General features: G+C 38.3%; 2 protein-coding genes across 2 annotated transcripts; both read left to right on the top strand.

Moving 5' to 3' along the window:
• The first annotated feature begins 478 nt into the window (after positions 1 to 478).
• LOC142641517 (uncharacterized) lies at positions 479 to 7,880 on the top strand. The gene is made up of 4 exons (XM_075815951.1): positions 479 to 1,190; positions 1,610 to 1,699; positions 5,669 to 5,736; positions 7,665 to 7,880. The coding sequence occupies exons 1-4, from the start codon at positions 555 to 557 to the stop codon at positions 7,810 to 7,812; spliced, it is 942 nt and encodes a 313-aa protein (XP_075672066.1). The 5' UTR covers positions 479 to 554; the 3' UTR covers positions 7,813 to 7,880.
• Positions 7,881 to 12,447: 4,567 nt separating this feature from the next.
• On the top strand, positions 12,448 to 14,610 carry LOC142639458 (uncharacterized). Its single transcript, XM_075813629.1, has 2 exons — positions 12,448 to 12,708; positions 13,579 to 14,610. The coding sequence occupies exons 1-2, from the start codon at positions 12,448 to 12,450 to the stop codon at positions 14,608 to 14,610; spliced, it is 1,293 nt and encodes a 430-aa protein (XP_075669744.1).
• The last annotated feature ends 4,169 nt before the right edge of the window (positions 14,611 to 18,779 follow it).

Here is an 18,779-nt window from a genome sequence, read left to right as displayed (position 1 = left end):
AATAGTCAATATAGTAAATCTATTAATATAATTTTACATAATTTACAAACCTGGCTGAATTAATTAAACCCAACTGGGTCACACAGGGTGCTTAAAAACCACCAAGTTGCACCGGTTTTGACCGGGTCATATGCTTTTTAGATCCATTGATCACCTGGCCCAATCGATGCACCAGGTTACCGGTCCGACCAGCCATGCGGGGCCGGATATAATAAGACTGACAACAACAACTAACTAGGCGAGCGATTGTGACTTAAATTTAGGGGCATGGTCCATGGCCGATAAATGGCTCCGTCCGGACTCAGATGGACTCAATAAATGTCAGCTTATTATATTTCTTCCTAGCTAGTTCCGAGCATCAGAAGAAAAGTAAATTTCTATTCTAATTCCATTCAATTTCATAATTCACTTTACAACTCTGATTTTAATTTTTTTTTTTTTTTTTTTTAAAAAAAGGTATAAGTCAAGTAGAAAATTACTACCCTCTATATTGTCTCACAATTCACATCTCTCTATACGCGGGGGATTTCTTCATTCCATTGTGAGAGAGAGAGATGGTGAACATTTTTGCAGTGTACAAGCCATTGTTACGTTGGCTAATAAAGCTAGTCGGGATGAGACCCCAAACTGTGGAAATCGAGCCAGGAACTGTAATGAATTTCTGGGTCCCTAATGAAACTCCAAACAAATCCAAAAACAGCAATAATAAAGCTGTTGTATTGATTCATGGGTTTGGGGCTGATGGTATTATAACGTGGCAGTTCCAAGTGTTAGCTCTGGCAAGAAAGTTCAAAGTTTATGTGCCGGATTTAGTCTTCTTTGGTGGTTCAATCACTGACAGATCAGAGAGGTCACCGGAGTTTCAAGCTGAGTGTGTTGCAAAGGGTCTCAAGAAACTAGGCGTGGAGAGGTGCAGCTTGGTGGGGTTGAGCTATGGTGGGATGGTTGGGTTCAAGATGGCTGAGATGTACCCGGACTTGGTTGACTCTATGGTGCTCAGCTGCTCTGCCATGGCCTTGACCAAATCCATCAGTGATGCAGCCCTTGAGAGGATTGGGTTCAAGTCCTGGTCTGATTATTTGCTTCCAGATTCTGTTCAGGGTGTCAAAATATTTTTTGACATTGCCACCTTCAAGTTGCCTTGGAAGTTGGATTGGATCCCTAATTTCGTTTACAAACATTATTTGGAGGTATATAATATTATATCATATATACTTCATCATGGTGTTATCAAAAAAAATATATATATATATATATATATACACACACACTTCATCATGGTCACCCTAGCTATAATATTTACTGTCATTTCCATATGGATATGCGTAGCTTCTTTTATTTATACAGCAAACTGATATTGTTGATTAAAATCCTATGTAATTTTTAGAGTTATTTTATATGTAATTAAGTGACGTACTTAAAGAGTATTTTGTTGCTAAGAGTTTTATAACTCAACTAGTTAACACTTCCTCAAATTTTTACCGGAGATGTTCAAGATTTATGCCTATATATTCTGATTAACATTTAAAAGGTACGACAATTCACACATTAAATGCCTTTAGTTTGTGATTAATTTGTAGCTCATGGATCGATCTCAATGACTATGCAGGTAATGTATGACAACAGAGAGCAGAGAGAAGAATTACTCAAGGCTTTGGTCATTGATGACAAGGACTTTACCATTCCTCATCATCCTCAGGTTTGAATTTGAGAGTTTGAGAAATTAAAATTGTATAAATTTATGCTAAATGGGACGTGTCAAATATATGGTTCTTATGGTTCATATCTACTAAGACAATTCTATGAAGAATTCTATGAAGATGATAAATCCTAAATAAATAAATAAAAAAAGAATCCTATTATATTGGTATTAGGATGTTCTAGACAATTAGGAAATGGAATTCTTTTGTCATATTTGTAGTAACAATAAAGTTCTATGTCATTCCACATTATTCTCTAGAAAAATTGTATATAGTAACATATGTTTTCCACTTTTCCTTCGTTTTCACTTCTCCCTGATTTCTTTAGCAAAACATGCACATGGTTACAATTATATTAAACCTACTCTTATCTTATGGGAATTTATTAGCAAAATTAATATAAGAGTGTTTGATGCATGCATTTGTTTCCCTAGAATGCTTTTAAGTCATTTCATAAATTTAAGAAAAGAAAAAGAAAAAGAAAAGTCATTTCGTTAACTATAACGTTTTCCTTTTTCTTTTCTTTTCCCCTAAACCAATTATTGATTAATACAAATTTTAAAGGGCTACTCAGAACTCATCACTACCTGTGATTAGTCTCGTCATATTTGAATTTTCCTTAATTATTTTGTACAAAAAGCAACACTATACTCGTTCTATTTCAACTATGAACAAGATAAAAAAGTCACAATAATTTTACAACATTTTCAAATTAACTAGCATATACCAACTTACAATGAATCCAACACTTTAATTTAAATTATGAGAGAACTCACATCGATCCATATATAATAGTAACATAAGGAATAAATCTTACATGTTCAACTCCAAAAATCACTCACACCAATTCAAGTAAACTTAAATATAAATTTAGATTACCATAAAAAATATATATATAAATTTAGATTATTTTTATAGAAAAACATGTTTTTCTTTTCTCGAGGGAACAGTAAAACATGAGAATACGGCAATGTTTTGGTTTTTTTTTTTTTGGATGCATTTACTTTTTCTTATTCAAGCTACAACGTGAATGCATAAGTGTCCTCATCGATTGAAATTAGGGCTTGTTGGGTAATGTTGTTCTAGTAATATTGTTTAAATGTTGTAAAAATATATTTAGATGAAAAAATATTATAAAAATACATATTGTATTGTTTAAACAGCAAAACTATTATGGAGACAATATTAATTAACAAACAATATTTTCGGCCGCATTTAAGTTCAAATCATGTGTACAGTTTTATATATGTGGGTTCCACAACGAATGTCATGCTTAAGAATATAAGAATATTTTTTACTAGGTACTTCAATTAATGCAATTGGGACTCAAGTATTAAATGCAAAGCTAGCCTGACATGCATCTAATGCCAAACCTAATTAGTTCCCATTGCCAACAAAATTTTGGTACAGTACGTACGGTTTAGGTATAGTACATATGGGTTTATAGATTCTCTTTTAAAGATTCAGTCACGTGACTACTTAACTAAAAAATACACTTTCATCTTATGAGGAAAAATTCACATGACATAATCTGAAAAAAAGTATCTAAATAACAATATCTAAGTATTGTACATAAATCTTACTATATATATATATATAGACACGCACACACAAGGGCGAAGCCAGGGGGTAGGTGCCCTTGCTGACTCCTCCCAAAAAGTCCTTCATATATTTATAAAGTTGAGTTGTACTCTTAAAGTTAAAATAAAAAAGAAACATCTTCTCTCAAACCATACCCCTGACATGAAATGAAAAATAAATAAAATACACATGTATTTGAGAAAGTTTAAAGACACAATATTTTCACAATACTCTTGTTTTTAGTTGAAATAAATCCCAAAATAAATATATTTTATTTTATTTTATTTTGACCAATAATATACTAATACCTTAATTTATTGTATAAATATTGTGAGATTTTTTGGTGTTAATCAAACAACTCATCCCACTTTAACAATGAGCCTACATGACATAAATGTCACCAAACCTATTTACACTTTTGACCAATTCCTTTCATTTCAGGTTAAGCAAGGGGAATTCAAACTTTACTCAAAATGATGATAATAATAATAATAATAATAATAATAATAATAATAAATATCTTGTATGACATTAAAGTAGTAAAACGTCCATTATTTATTTTTCCTTCATTTCTTGCATTTTCATAGTTCAAAATTTGAGCTTTATCATAAATCCAAATTTTAAATAATTAGAGGAATATAGAAGGGAATGTTAAAATTTATTTCTCAATTTATTTTGAGGAATCAAATTAAATGTCTAAACTTTATGTATATAAAAATTAATCTCTTACTTTGATGATTGATCGTTAGGAATGTTTTATAATTGTTTATTTATTTTATAATTTTTTTAAATTTAAATAGATTTTGTATGACAATTATTGTTGTTTATAATTTTATTATTAATATTGATTAATAATTTTAGGTTCTTTATTATTATTTTTAACCTTACTCTCCCTTAACTAAAATTTTGAGTTCGCCTATATATATATACACATAAAAGTAAGAGGATGACATCTATTTGACAAAATCAAAATATTAGATGTTGTGTAATTTATATATATATACACACATAAAAGTAAGAGGATGACATCTATTTGACAAAATCAAAATATTAGATGTTGTGTAATTTTTATTGTATGATATGTCTTGTTTTTGACCCTAGTCCTGCACATGATAGTAAGTACAAGAAAAATTACGTGTTTAAAATAGTTGCAACTTGCAAGTTGCAACCATCAAGATGTGATTGATCTTTTGCAATATTGTCCATACATGACACGTGATTCAATCCTTGACTATTTTGTCAGCCCCACACTAGTCGATCAAGTAGCGCCACAAAATCTTTTTTGACGTTTCCTCAATCATAATTTGTGCAGTTTTTTGACTTTGAGAATAGAGGAACGAGGACAAAGGAAATATATATGTTCTTAAGATATTTGTTTTTGTTGGGAAATTTAAATATCAGTTGATAAAATTAATAAGTTTTAAACTCAAGTTGTTAGTTAGATTTATTATGAATAAACCTTGTTAAAACAAAGAAACATTAATATCATGTCAATGTCATGCACAACAGAAAATAAATAAGACAAGATATGATGACCCAGAAAAACCAATGAAACAAATTAGTTTCACAGTAAAAAACTTAAGGGAAAACCTTTTCGAAAAGCAATTCACTATAGTAAAGAGAAGTTTCAAATCTAGTATAAAATTTTTGTCTCTAGACTCTACAATCTCCGTAGATAAACTTACAGTAGAATCCTTCTACCACTTTAGAATCTCTGAACTCTTCAATATGTGAACGCCACTCTTTTGCACGGATCTCAATACGTGACTAACCAATGATGCACGACTCCCAGTACGTGACTAACACCAGCAACTTAAAGATGTTATTGGCTACAAAGTTCTTCACTTCATCAACAATGAAGATCAAGAAGCAGTTGGTTACAAAACTCTAACGCGCAAAGACACTTTAGCTTCTTTAAGAGAGAATAAGGCACTCGATCACTTTTTGCATGTGTTTTCCTTGTGTTCTCTTTTGTGACGGCCTTTAAAATAAGCTTTATATATGTCTAGGGTTATAAGAAAAGAAACTCTACACAAATACATAAGCATGAGCCGAAAATCAGATCTGAAAATTCTGATTTCGTAGATCTCGATAGATACTGTATCTGTTGAGAAGCTGTCGAGATCTCGATAGATAGATCTGTTGAGATATCTATCGAGTTTTAATGAACAACACTTCTTCAATTGTTTCTTGGATACATTTACATGGTTTCAATACTATGCTTGAATTTTTTATGCTTGAAGTATTAAACTCATCCTAGATCTACCCAATTACAAATAAAGTGCGTTTTGTCAAAGAATTATCCAATTTACAATAATATATGTCTCTAACAATATCCACATATGTCCTAATAGTTTTTAACTATTGATCTTATATTGTTCTTGTAGAGGGTACATCTTTTGTGGGGAGAGAACGACACCATTTTCAACAAGGAAGTTGTTAACAATTTGATGTGGTAAGTTTCCTTAATACCATGCCAACAAGTAATAACATATATCTCTTAGACTCAAGAAGATTCTATCTAAATAGAATGGATTTCTCTTATTAACAATGATAGATTGAACAAAAATTGATTTTCGGGATCGATAAACATTTTTCACATTAATGGGTGTTTGGGTGCGGACAACTAAAAATGTTGATTAATCGAAAGTTGTATTTTAGTTGATTGTAAAATAAGAGCATTTATGGTGTAAATTGGTTTATGCTCTCATTTTCCATAAACTATTTTTCACCTTACTCAATACTCATTAACCTAACTTCCACCTGTCACCCTTCACTGTTTGTTACCCAACCACCTCCCCCCATTAACATCCCTGGTCTTTAGCAGCCAACCATCGTCCACGGTGCTTGGGAGATGAGGAAATGTGATAAAGTAGTAAAAAATATGTTTTCCATAATATTTTTAGGAATGCAACCAGACTGAAAATATTTTTAGAATACTTTCAAGAACATAACCAAACACTTGAAAATATTTTTTGTCGAACCAAATACAACTAGTGTAAAAATATATATGTACAATACATAGGTTGCTCTGTGTACATAACACCACTAAGGCATGGGAGAATGCATATTTGGTTGAATCTGGACCTTACATGTGGAACGACCGTGAGCCAAGGAAAGGGGTCTTGTTCTTGGTCCATGCTAAAGGCGTGACTACCTTGAGAATGAAGTAAGATATGCACCTGACATGGTACTCAAGCACTCACAAAAAGAGAGATAGTAACTTTCTAAGGTCAGAAGCTATGAGGACACCCCTTATTGGTTGAATGCATGTTGGACCGCCTTAGAGACACATGTATCAATCACAATGCTCTTAATGTCCCTCTCAGTGTCCAGGATTTGTTTCCCAAGTAGTGGCAAAGTTACCTAACCATGGGTCCTAGTGCCACATTGGCACAATTCCTATCCTCTAGTCAACAGATAGCATCACAACTGTGAAAATGTCCAAAATAGAGTAATGATGACTTGACACCTGTCTTTGTACTCAGCCATACTCCTCAAATTAAAAGAGGGGCATGCAGCTGTAGTTTTAGGCAAGAACCCTAGTAGATATTTTAGAGAAGAGAGTAGAAAGTTGATAAGGAAGAAAGAAAGAACACCCTTATTATACGAGAGTGATCTCTTTTCACACATAATACAATTTGAGCAGAGCAAGAACATTCCATTCTTGCTCAAACCATGGTTTTCATCCATTTTTTAGGGTTTTCCACATATATCTTGTGTCATTTTTATGTTCTTACTATCACTTTCTTCTTCTTTCCTGAGTGTCATGTCAAAACTAGCATCTTTTCAAGCTTTTTTCATGTAGTTGTACTGTTGATAACTCAGTTTATTTTATTATATAAGCTCAAATTTAACTTGCACGTACACTCTATTTATATACAAGTAGAACAAAGCATTGAAGAAGAAAAGGAAAATAACGAACCAACTAAATTCCACACTATCGGCTAAGTCACTAACCAATAAGGTATGTACACTGTACACGTGGAATGAAGTAGTAACTAATCTAACAAAATAAAACTAAAAAGCATGTGCTTCTCCCATGTCTGTTTTAACTGAAGCAACTCATTTAAGTTGAACGACATCGTTTCATCACTCACGTGTCTTAAATTAAACAACGTCATCGCCTCTCTTCTCTAACTTGGGATCTCTTGAGTAGAACGGCGGCGTTTTATACTCAGTTAATGTTTTTTGCCTGTGCTAAGCTTTAAAAAGTCATTAATCAAAATTTTAAATACAATGATGACACTTATTGAAAGTTGAAAGTTGGAAGAAAATACGATATTTTAGCAAAAAAAGAAAAAAGAAAGCAGATACTGTACAGTGGGCCTTATTTGGGTTGTTTTAAAGATAATACTAATTAGGGCTTGATTGTGATAACAGGCAATTGGGAGACAGAGCAACACTGCAACATATAGAGAAAGCAGGTCACCTTGTCGAGGTTGAACAACCATGCGTCTACAACAAGCATCTCAAAGAAATTCTCACCACTTTATTGGAAGATGGGCACCAAAAACAACGAAACTTTTAGTTAATTTGTCGTCCTTTGTGGAATGCTTCTATTGTTTAGAGCTCAATATATATACTTCTAGTAATTTTCGTTTCTATTGCAAATCAAAATGTTTGAAATGTCTCTCTTGGTAGGATCATTTAACTATAATGTATTTTTCATTTGGCGTGATTTTTAATTCTTAGCAAGATAGTAATATATAAATAAATGGTATTGGTTTCCCACTTTTTTTTTTCCCTAATTGTTACAGCAAGTGGGAAAGAGGGGACTCGAACCCTCAGAGAATGCTAATGACTATAAAAGCAGAAAATGAGTTATCGATAGGAATGTTTTATTTGAGACATTGAAAATGTTATTTTGTTTTAGATATTGAAAATATTAATTCGAGGAGGACAGTGAGGGAGAAAATTGGAGTCGACACAAGCCCAAAACCCAGCCGAACCAAATGGTCCAAATCCATCTCCACCTCAATTCTCAAGGCACTTCCAAGTCCTCCAAAAATTAATTCTGGAAAATCTCCTGCACTACATTCCCCCAGAGCAAGAATCCTCAGGAGCTGTAAACGATATCTCGCATTCCAAATATGCCAGGCAACTCTATAAATTTTCAACCCAAAACCGTTGCTCCAAATTCCCTTTTCTATTTTGATAAAAATTGTTTTTAAAAAAATCTAGAGTTTACAATCTATAGTTAACTTAGTCTTTAATACCCCATTGTTTGTGATTGCTACCCACCCATATAGGGCAAGGTTAGCCAATTAACTAACGGACAGGGGCCCTTTACTTGGTGCATCTTAGTGATGCTACACCTTGCAATATCAGACATAGATCCAACCACTTTAATGCTCAATGTGTGTGTGTATATATATCCAAAGCTTAAAAAAATTCATTTAGATCTCAAATTGGAGTCTTTTTTTATGCCATTTGTCCCATTCTTTTTTTTGGTACAACTATTTACTAAACTACAAAAATCAAAGGAATCCATTTTAATTTTCTTGAATTTTTTTGCTAAATAAGTTATTAAGTGAGAAAAAGTCACCACCAATAATTAATAAACCTTAAAAAAGTCACTATCAATGATTCTTTATATATATATAGTATTATTATTATACAAAGGGAAATGTTAACAAATGTCCTTAGGGAAATGGTTAATAATTCATTTAAAGAAAAATTTTATGGGAAAAGAAAAAAAAAAAACTAATTAATGTTTTGACAGCTTTTTTCATTTTTCATAAAAGTAGCGTCAAAATTTTCCTAAAATAAATTGTTAACCATTGCCCTAAGGGCACCCATTAGCATGACCCTTAACTTATTAGTAGCTATTTTATATTTTCAAATATATAAACATTATGTATATTATATTTAAACTTGGTAAAATTTTCATACATGTTTAAATGGGTATAGATTATTATTATTAGGATTATTATTATTATTATTAACAGGAAGACAAAAACAATATGTTCAAGTTTCTTTTTTATATATTTAAGTTTTTCGTATGTGACAAAAAAATATGAGTCGTACCGGGTTGACCCAATCCATCAAAAAACCAAGGGTCATAGGTTTTACAGTATGTAATTAGGTTCACATATCTTACTACTCATGTAGTGATTAAAGTTAAACCCATACCTTGTTCCCCTAAACTTATCCATTGGATGACTTTAGAGAAAAATAATATCAAACTCAATACTAATGGTAGTGCCAATGGTCATTGTGGGTGTCCAAGGACTGAAGATGAAGTTGAAGAGTTGCAGTGTTGGGGTGGGAATGCCACGGGCCACGAGCTTGAGGAGGAAGGACATCCGAGGAGAGGAAGGGATGAGTCATAGGACTCGAAGATGTTCTAGGTGGAGAGAAAGGCGTGAATAGAGAGAATCTGTGATCATAGGGGAAGTTTCTAGTTCAGATTAGGCTGTGGCCTCTGCATTTAATAGTGGACAACAGTTTTATCAGCTGCATTAATGAGGAAGTGATCTGAACAGTGCTAATCACAGCTAAGTAGATTCCATCCGCCACCTTCTTCAAATACAGATAGAGACAATCATGAGAGGAGGCATGTTAGGTAGGGATGGATGGTTGAGATATGAGAAAAGGAGAAGTATATAAGAAAAAGGGGGGGGGGGGGTTTACAGGAAAAGGGATTGAGTCACAAGTGCCAAGATAGAGAAAAGAAACAAGAAGAACATTGAGATAAAAGAGAGTGAACAGTAACATTTATTAGGTAAATATGATTTCCTTGGGCTAACTGGTATTGAAAGATTGATTTTTCCATGTAATAAGATCAATCCTTTCTTCCTTGTTTTTATCCTCGGTCAGAGCCCACCCTTGTTGTTTGTTTCCTCTCTTACAAATTTTATTGATTTGGGCCATGGTTGAGTTGTTCAGCCCACTATTCTAAGTGGACCTGGGCCGTTAAATTTTTTAGACCTTGCAATTGGCGCCGTCTGTGGGGAACAATAAGGTGTTGTGGATTCTTCCTGAGTATTTATGGCTAACGTAGGCCAGGATGGGGAGGAATCGGTTGGCTCGCAAAGGGAGAACTAGTTAGTTAACTTGGATTGAATGAGGGATAGGCAACATACCCCAAGCGTTATGGTGGAGTCTTACCATAGTAAGCGTACTGAGCGGAGTCACTCAAGGACTAGGAGTCATGTCTCACATGATCAGGAGACACAAAAGTTGTAGCAGGAAATATCCGTGCAGTAAGCTGAGACGCAGGGAACGTGATAGGAGAAATCTATCCTCCCCACCAAGTGATGATTTCCAGGGGAAGCCGCTCATATCGTCGCAGGTTTAGAACTCCATCTAACAAGTCCTATTCAACCTCTTCGCGCTAGGACAAGTGGGAAAGGAGTAGCAATAAGCGAGAGAAAAGGTCTTCCCTCTGTGGCATGGGGAATGATGCAATGAGTAAGGTCCTACAACAAATTTCTAAGTCACCCTTCGTCAGAGGATTAACAAGGCCAAACTTCCTCCATGGTTTTCTCAACCAACGTTAGCCATTTACAATGGGAGGACTAATCCCGTGGAGCACGTCAGCCACTTTAATCAAAAGATGGCGGTCCATGCCAACAATAAGGCCCTTATGTGCAAAGTGTTCCCCTTCAGTCTTGGAACCGTGGCTATGCATTGGTTTGATGCCTTGGAGGAAGGGTTAGTGGGGTCTTTTGAGGAGCTAATGAAGGCATTTGGGGTAGATTCATAACATGCAGTAGGATCTCCAAGCCAGTAAACTCTTTGTTGTCTATGGCGATGAGGGAAGGAGAGACCCTTAAGACTTACTTTGATAGATATTAGGAAACATACAATGAAATTGATGGAAACTTTGAGGATGTGGCCATGAGGACTTTTAAGGTGGGGCTCCCTACTGAGCACGAGTTGAGGAAATCGTTGACGATGAAGTCTACCTTGAACATGCGCCAGCTTATGGATTGCATAGATAAGTATGAGCGGGTAGAGGAGGACTAGATACAGGGAAAAGGTAAGGCTAAATTGTTCCTCGAGAAGAGGGATCCTCAGGGAGGAGAATACTAGGATAATTGCCCCCGAAGGGAGTTTTCTAATCAAACGGCATCTGCGGGAGCTTAGTTGGTCAACTTATTGTTTAAAGAGCCAGTGTATCAGATACTAGAGAAAATTAAGAATGAGCCTTATTTTAAGTGGCCCAATAAGATGGGCAGGGACTCGTCTAGGAGAAATCAAAGCCTCTATTGCCAATATCATCAACACAGAAGGCATCACTTGAGCCAATTGGTGAAGGCGAGGAAGCTCAACTGGTTTTTACATTAGCATACAAGACAGTTTGGTCACTTGCTAAATGAGTTTCACCGGGATAGCACTCCTCGACCAGCATTGGGTACTATCAATGTGATCTTTGCCAAGCCAGGAAATAGTGGGGGCTCAGGTACCAGGGTTATGTCTGTGAGTGGAGGTTGTGACTTGGAGGCCGGTGATTGGGCTCCTAAAAGGGCTAGGCTGATGGTCACCCCTACCCTGGATTTCTCGAAAGAGGATAAGAAGGAAACTCTCTAACCGCATGATGATGCTCTAGTGGTTGCCATTAGGATTTAGGGTTATAATGTAAAGAGGGTGCTAGTTGATTAGGGAAGCGAAGCATAGATTATGTACCCCGATTTGTACAGGGGGCTAAACTTGAAGCCCGAGGACTTGGAAAGATATGGTTCACCGTTGATGGGCTTTAATGGTAGGATGGTGGTTCCCGAAGGAATGATAAGATTACCCGTACAAGCTGGGGATGAAAAGGTGCAAATTAACTTCATTGTAGTAGAAGCATTTTCCCCCTATACAGCTATCCTAGCTAGACCCTAGCTTCACGCTATGGGTGTCGTGTCCTCAACCTTGCATCTAAAGGTCAATATCCTACTCAGGGGAGAGTGGGGGAGTTAGTGGGTAACTAGACCATGGCTAGGCAGTGCTTGGTGTCAATGATTACACGACAACATTCAAATCCTGTTGCGATGGTTAAAGATCCATTCCCATAGCAACTAAAAGGCCCTGCAGGGGGGCAGCAGACTGGGACATTGGGAGAAGTGCCCAAGGAGCTGGAGATGGTGGTGATAGGATAGGATAGGATCGGGAGCAATATTTCCAAGTGGGATCCCAGTTGCCACCCTTGGAATAAGTAGAGTTGGTGAAGTTTATGGAGGCTAATATCGATGTCTTTGCATGGAATACTTACGATGTGCTAGGGATTGACCCTAGGTTTATATGTCACCAGTTGAATGTTAATCCCAAGGCCATGCCACGTAAACAACCTCATCGGCGATCATCCAAAGATCACGCTGAGGCAATTAGGATAAAGGTAAACAAGTTGAAGCAAGCTAGGGCTATTAAGGAGATTTTCTATTCCGAGTGGCTGGCCAACACTGTGGTGATCAAAAAGGAAAATGCGAAGTGGCGAGTTTGCATGGACTTTATTGACTTGAATAAATTTTGCCCAAAAGATCCTTTCCCTATCCCTAGAATTGACCAGTTGGTGGATGCCACAGTGGAATACCCTCGGATGAGCTTCTTAGACGCCTTTTAGGGTTACCATCAGATACCCCTGTCATTATCTGATCAGGAGAAAACGGCCTTTTGCGCTCCTAATGGGAACTACCATTATCGGGTGATGCCCTTCAGCCTCAAGAATGCAGGATCCACGTATCAGAGAATGGTGACACGAATGTTTGAGTCATAAATTGGGAGGAATATGGAGGCATACTTTGATGACAAGGTAGTAAAGAGCAGGCAGGTGGGTGATCATTTGGCCGATTTAGGAGAGATATTCTCGGTACTGAGAGAGCATAAGTTATGCCTGAACGCATCTAAGTGTTCTTTTTGGGTCAGCTCAGGCAAATTTTTAGGCTACTTGATTACTCACCATGGGATTGAAGTTTACCCCGAGCAGATTAAGGCTATTAACAGTTTGCATCCTCCTTGACATCCCAAAGAGGTGCAGAGATTGACCAGAATGGTAGCAGCCTTAAATAGGTTCATCTCTCGATCCACGGATAGGTGTTGTCCTTTTTTCCAGCTACTTCACAAGTGGAAGGACGTTAGATGAACCGAGGAGTGTGTAATGGCTTTTGAGGATCTCAAGCAGTATTTATCAAGTCCTCCAATACTCTCCAGGCCCGAGAAGAAGGAAGTGATGTATGCCTCTCTGGCATTCACAGACTATGCTTTCAGTCTCGTCTTGGTCAAAAATGAGGATGAGATCTAGAGGCCTGTCTACTATGTTAGTAAGTCTTTACAAGAGGTTGAGACACACTATCTGCCTTTGGAGAAGGCAGTGTTGGCTATAGTGCATGCCACGAGGAAACTTCCCCATTACTTTCAGGCTCACACCGTGGTGGTGCTCACCCAGCTCCCTCTGCAAGCTCTTCTAAGGAGATCAGACCATACGGGTAGAATCTCTAAGTGGGGAACCTTGCTTGGAGCCTATGATGTCAAGTACATGCCTCGGACTTCCATAAAGGGTCAGATCCTAGCAAACTTTGTGGCAGAGTTCACCGAGGGTACAATTGATAGGGTTGAAAAAGCGTTGGGAGTAATGGTCATGTCGACCATCGTTGTCCTCCCTTGGGGAATTTATATAGACGGAGCATCTAACCGAAGGGAAGCAGGGATAGGGATTGTTCTAATTACTCCCGAGAAGCTAATAATGGAGAAATCGTTGCGACTGGTTTTCCTAGCTACTAATAACGAGGCCGAGTACGAAGCTCTCTTTGCAAGAGTAACTATGGTCAGACAGTTAGGTGGAGATGTGGTGGAGTTATATTTTGATTCTAGGTTGGTTGTGGGTCAGGTTAATGGAGAGTTTGAAGCTTGGGATGAAAGGATGCAGGGATACCTTGGTAAGGTGCCACATGCCCGTGCTCAATTTAAGAGTTTTGTTTTGAAACAAATTCCTAGGGGTCAGAACTCCCATGCAGATTCTTTGGCAACGCTTGCCACTTCTTTAGGATCACGTCTTCCTTGGGTTGTTATTTTTGAGGGTATGGATAGCTCAAGTCTCACCAAGGTATCCTTGGTCGAGATGCATAGCCTCCATGTAAGGACGAGCTGGATGGACCCCATAATAACCTTTCCTAAGCAGGGATTGTTGCCCGAGGACAAATGTGAGGCAGAGAAGGTGAGTAGAAGTGCTCCTCGCTACTGGCTATCTGAGGAGCAGAAGTTATACACGCGCTCATACTCAGGACCATATTTATTGTGCGTACATCCAGAAGCAGTGGAGCCCTTGTTGGAAGAGTTACATGAGGGCATATGTGGGAGTCATACAGGGGGTAGGTCTTTGGCACATAGAGCCCTTACCTAGGGATACTGGTGGCCTAGCATGCAAAGAACCTCCTAGGAATATGCAAAGAAATGTGACCAGTGTCAGAGGTATGCCCCAAATATCCATCAGCTCGGGGGAATCCTAAATCCATTATCTAGCCCTTAGCCGTTTGCTTAGTGGGGCTTGGATATAGTGGGACCATTTCCGTGAGCCATAGGGAATCGAAGATGGCTCCTCATCGACACCAATTACTTTACTAAGTGGGTGGAAGCTGAGCCACTTGCTAATATCAAGGACGTGGATGCTAAAAGGTTTATTTGGAGGAATATAGTCACCAGTTTTGGAATTCCTCACACACTAATCTCGGATAACGGTCTTCAGTTTGACAGTAAAGCTTTCCGAAGATATTGTGGGGAGTTAGGAATTTGGAACATGTACTCTACGCTTGGTTGTAGGGGAATGGTCAAGCCGAGGCTACCAACAAGGTTATAGTATATGGGTTGAAGAAAAGGCTAGATGATTCCAAAGGAAAATGGGTGGACGAATTGCCCCATGTATTATGGACCTATCGCACTACACCCTGTAGGTCAACAAGGGAGACCCATTTCTTAATGACGTACGAGGTAGAGGTTGTAATCCCCCTTGAGTCAGGATTCCCAACCTTGAGAACTGATTAATTCAATGTCGAAAGAACAACTGTTTACTCCTAGATAGCTTGGATGTGGCCGAGGAGAGGAGAGAGGTGGCCACAGTAAAGATGGCATATTCCAACGGAAACTTAAGCAAGGGTATGATAAGGGAGTGAGGTTGAGGCCATTAGCCCTAAGAGACCTGGTATTGAGGAAAGTGATGGGGATGACAAAGAACCCTACCTGGGGAAAACTAGGCCCTAACTGGAAAGGACTATACAGGATCACTTCCCGTTGCTGGCATTGGGGCTTATTACTTAGAAGATTTGGATGAAAGTGTAATTCCTCGTCCTTGAAATGTAAATAATCTACGAAGTTATTATTATTAATGTTATGAATTATTTTGCCACGCATAGATTAAGTTTTGTTTCTTTGTTGATCTATCTAATGAAATAATCAATCTAAGAAATCTTCTAAGTGTTAAATAGAACCTAGGTCTTGTTCGACTCCTCAGGTCACAAGTCTGGGGTAAATTAACATTGCTGAGAGATCTTCTAAGTGTTAAACAGGACCTAGGTCTTGTTTGACTCCTCGGGTCACAAACCTAGGGTAAATTAACATTGCTGAGAGATCTTCTAAGTACTAAACAGGACCTAGGTCTTGTTCGAATCCTCGAGTCACAAGCCTAGGGTAAATTAACATTGTTGAGAGATCTTCTAAGTGTTAATTAGAATCTAGGTCTTGTTCAACTCTTCGGGTCACAAGCCTAGGGTAAATTAACATTGTTGAGAAATCTTCTAAGTGTTAAATAGAACCTAGGTCTTGTTTGACTCCTTGGGTCACAAGCCTAGGGTAATTTAACATTGCTAAGAGATCTTCTAAGTGTTAAACAGAACCTAGGTCTTGTTTGATTCCTCGGGTCACAAGCCTAGGGTAAATTAACGTTGTTGAGAAATCTTCTAAGTGTTAAACAGAACCTAGGTTTTGTTCGACTCCTTAGGTCACAAGTCTAAGGTAAATTAACGCTGTTGAGAAATCTTCTAAGTGTTAAATAGAACCTAGGTCTTGTTCGACTCCTCGGGTCACAAGCCTAGGGTAAATTAACACTGCTGAGAGATCTTCTAAGTGTTAAACAGAACCTAGGTCTTGTTCTACTCCTTGGGTCACAAGCTTAGGGTAAATTAACATTGTTGAGAAATCTTCTAAGTGTTAAACAGAACCTAAGTCTTGTTTGACTCATTGGGTCACAAGCCTAAGGTAAATTAACGTTGCTGAGAGATCTTCTAAGTGTTAAGCAGAACCTAGGTCTTTTTCGACTCCTCGGGTCACAAGCCTAGGGTAAATTAACATTGTTGAGAAATTTTCTAAGTGTTAAACTAAGCCTCGACTCCTTGGGTCATAAGTCTAGGGCCAAGTGATGAATTTAGGAAAGACTTTTTAGTGTCTTGTAGAGATTGGCCCTGATGCAACTCCTTGGATCATGGATGATGAAATAAAGTACCTAGTTTACTATCTAAGGCTCCAAGGACAGTGCACAAGACTTTGCTTTGGGATTTCATCTGTAATTTAAGGTAAATGCTGGAGTTTTTCTTTAGTTTTACAAGTTAATCTGTTAATTTTGATGCAAGTTCTCCTTGGTTAGATAGAAGGATTGAGAATGTTCCATGAATGAATTTTCAATTAGTATAGACATACCATTATCAGGAGTGGGCACACATACAATATATAAAATGACAAGTACAAATTGAATAATTAAAGAAGCAGTAAAAAAATTCTAAGTCCTTTTCATTGATTTGTAAGAAACTAAGTACAAAATGAGAGGCATCAGATACACTTGGGCCTAGTTACAAAAATGGCTATTTCTTCTTGAGTCCTAAGTGGAGTTAGGCTAAGGTCCCCTTTCCCTTCCCTCCCTTCTTCTCCTGCCTTTTCTCTTTCTTCTTCTTCTTCTTCTTCTTCTTCTTCTGGGTCACCTCGATTGCCTCATCTGCCTCTACATCCACCACATCGTCTGGAATGGGCTGCTCTTGTTCTTTGTCTTTGGTGGTGGCAGCAAAAAGAATAGATGCAGGTTGGTCCGAGGAGGAAAAGGGAGCAGAGCTGGGATCTACTAGGAGCTGTGGAGGAGTGGGAGCCAAACGCAAGGCAGGGGGGTAGTATATCCTATCAGGAGCCCTGAGCTCAAATTTGGTGCTAACCCCGGCAGCACTTAGGGCTTGGCCCCACGCCTCCATGAAGAAGACCCTTGAGTTGGGCAGTAAGGCTTTCAGATACCCTTGTCATGCCCGCGTCATAGGTTGCCTACTCAGCCTAGGACATCTCTACCTCCTTAGCCTCTAGCCGCTTCTTGGTTTGCTTTAACTCCACCACAGTGATAGCCATTTTATTTTCAGCTTTTCTCTAAGCCTCCAAGGCATCAGCTGCCTGTTTCTCACAGCCCTTAAAGGTGGACTCAGCATTCCTATGAGCCTTCTCCACCTCAGATAACTAGGCAAGAGTCTTCTTGAGCTTCTTGTCCGCATCTGCATGGGCCTTCTCAGCAGCCTTTAACTTATTCTTAGCTTTTCTTACCAAGTCCAAAGAGTGGTCTACCCATTCTTCGACCATAAAGGCAGCTTGGACAAACTACAAAAAAAAAAAAAAAAAAAAAAAAAAGAAGAAGAAGAAGAAGAAGAAGAAGAAGAACATAAGTGTTGGGTTAAATTTCTACAAGTTAATGTTGTAAACGAAGGAAAATGGTCACATACCTTGGCTAAGTCTTGTTTTAAGGCTAGTAAGACTTCACGCTTCCTAAATGACCTTAGCTCGGCTATATCCTTTAGTAGGCATAAAGCCTTCTCCAGGCACTCGACCATTAAGCATGAGCTTCCCTTTTGGGAATCCCTCAAGTTAGCATCGCCCAGCATAGGGCTGCCAGAACTAAGGGTGAAGAGAGGCCTCCGGATGGAAGGTTTCTTGGGCTGATCTCCCTCAAGCTCCTAGGAAGTCCCAGTAGAAGACTTCTTTTAGGGCCCTCTCCCTGTACGAGCTTCTTTGGCAAGTGGCTAATGGGAGGATTGGGAGACCTCCCCCTCTTCGACACCGTCAATGCCCTTGCCTCCTTAGGCCCTCTTCCATTTCTTTTCAGTGGCATCCATGGAAGAGGTACGTGTGGGGGCGGGAGTATGTGGCGGGGTCACTACTGGCATGGCTGGGGAGGAACCCCAAGTATGGGCAGTAAGTAGGGTGAGCAGATCGAGAGTTTTCTCTTCAAATCCCATGCCTTCTAGGATGTTTGTGGCCTTTTGGTTGGCGCTAACTTGTGCAGGTTTTGATCGCTTGTGTGAGGTGCTGGGAGCATTTTTGGGGTCTTTTTATTGATAGAAGACCTTGAAGTCCTTGTCAGTGACTTCCGGGTGGGCAGGCTTGAGTGTGGACTCCTTGGCTTCGTCATCCGATGGGATGGGCGGTTCTTGAGAGTAGAGGAGTCTGGTGACTAAAAGGGCAGGAAGCTGGGCGTCCTGAGTTCCCTCTAGAGGAGGTTCAAACAACAGGAAGCTTGGGACGGCTACGTATATTAAAGCCAACCGAGCGTCCCTA

The sequence above is a fragment of the Castanea sativa genome, chromosome 6 (genome assembly GCF_040712315.1).
Source record: "Castanea sativa cultivar Marrone di Chiusa Pesio chromosome 6, ASM4071231v1".
In the NCBI taxonomy this organism is placed as follows: Eukaryota; Viridiplantae; Streptophyta; class Magnoliopsida; order Fagales; family Fagaceae; genus Castanea; species Castanea sativa.
This window is presented reverse-complemented; position numbering and strand designations above follow the sequence as displayed.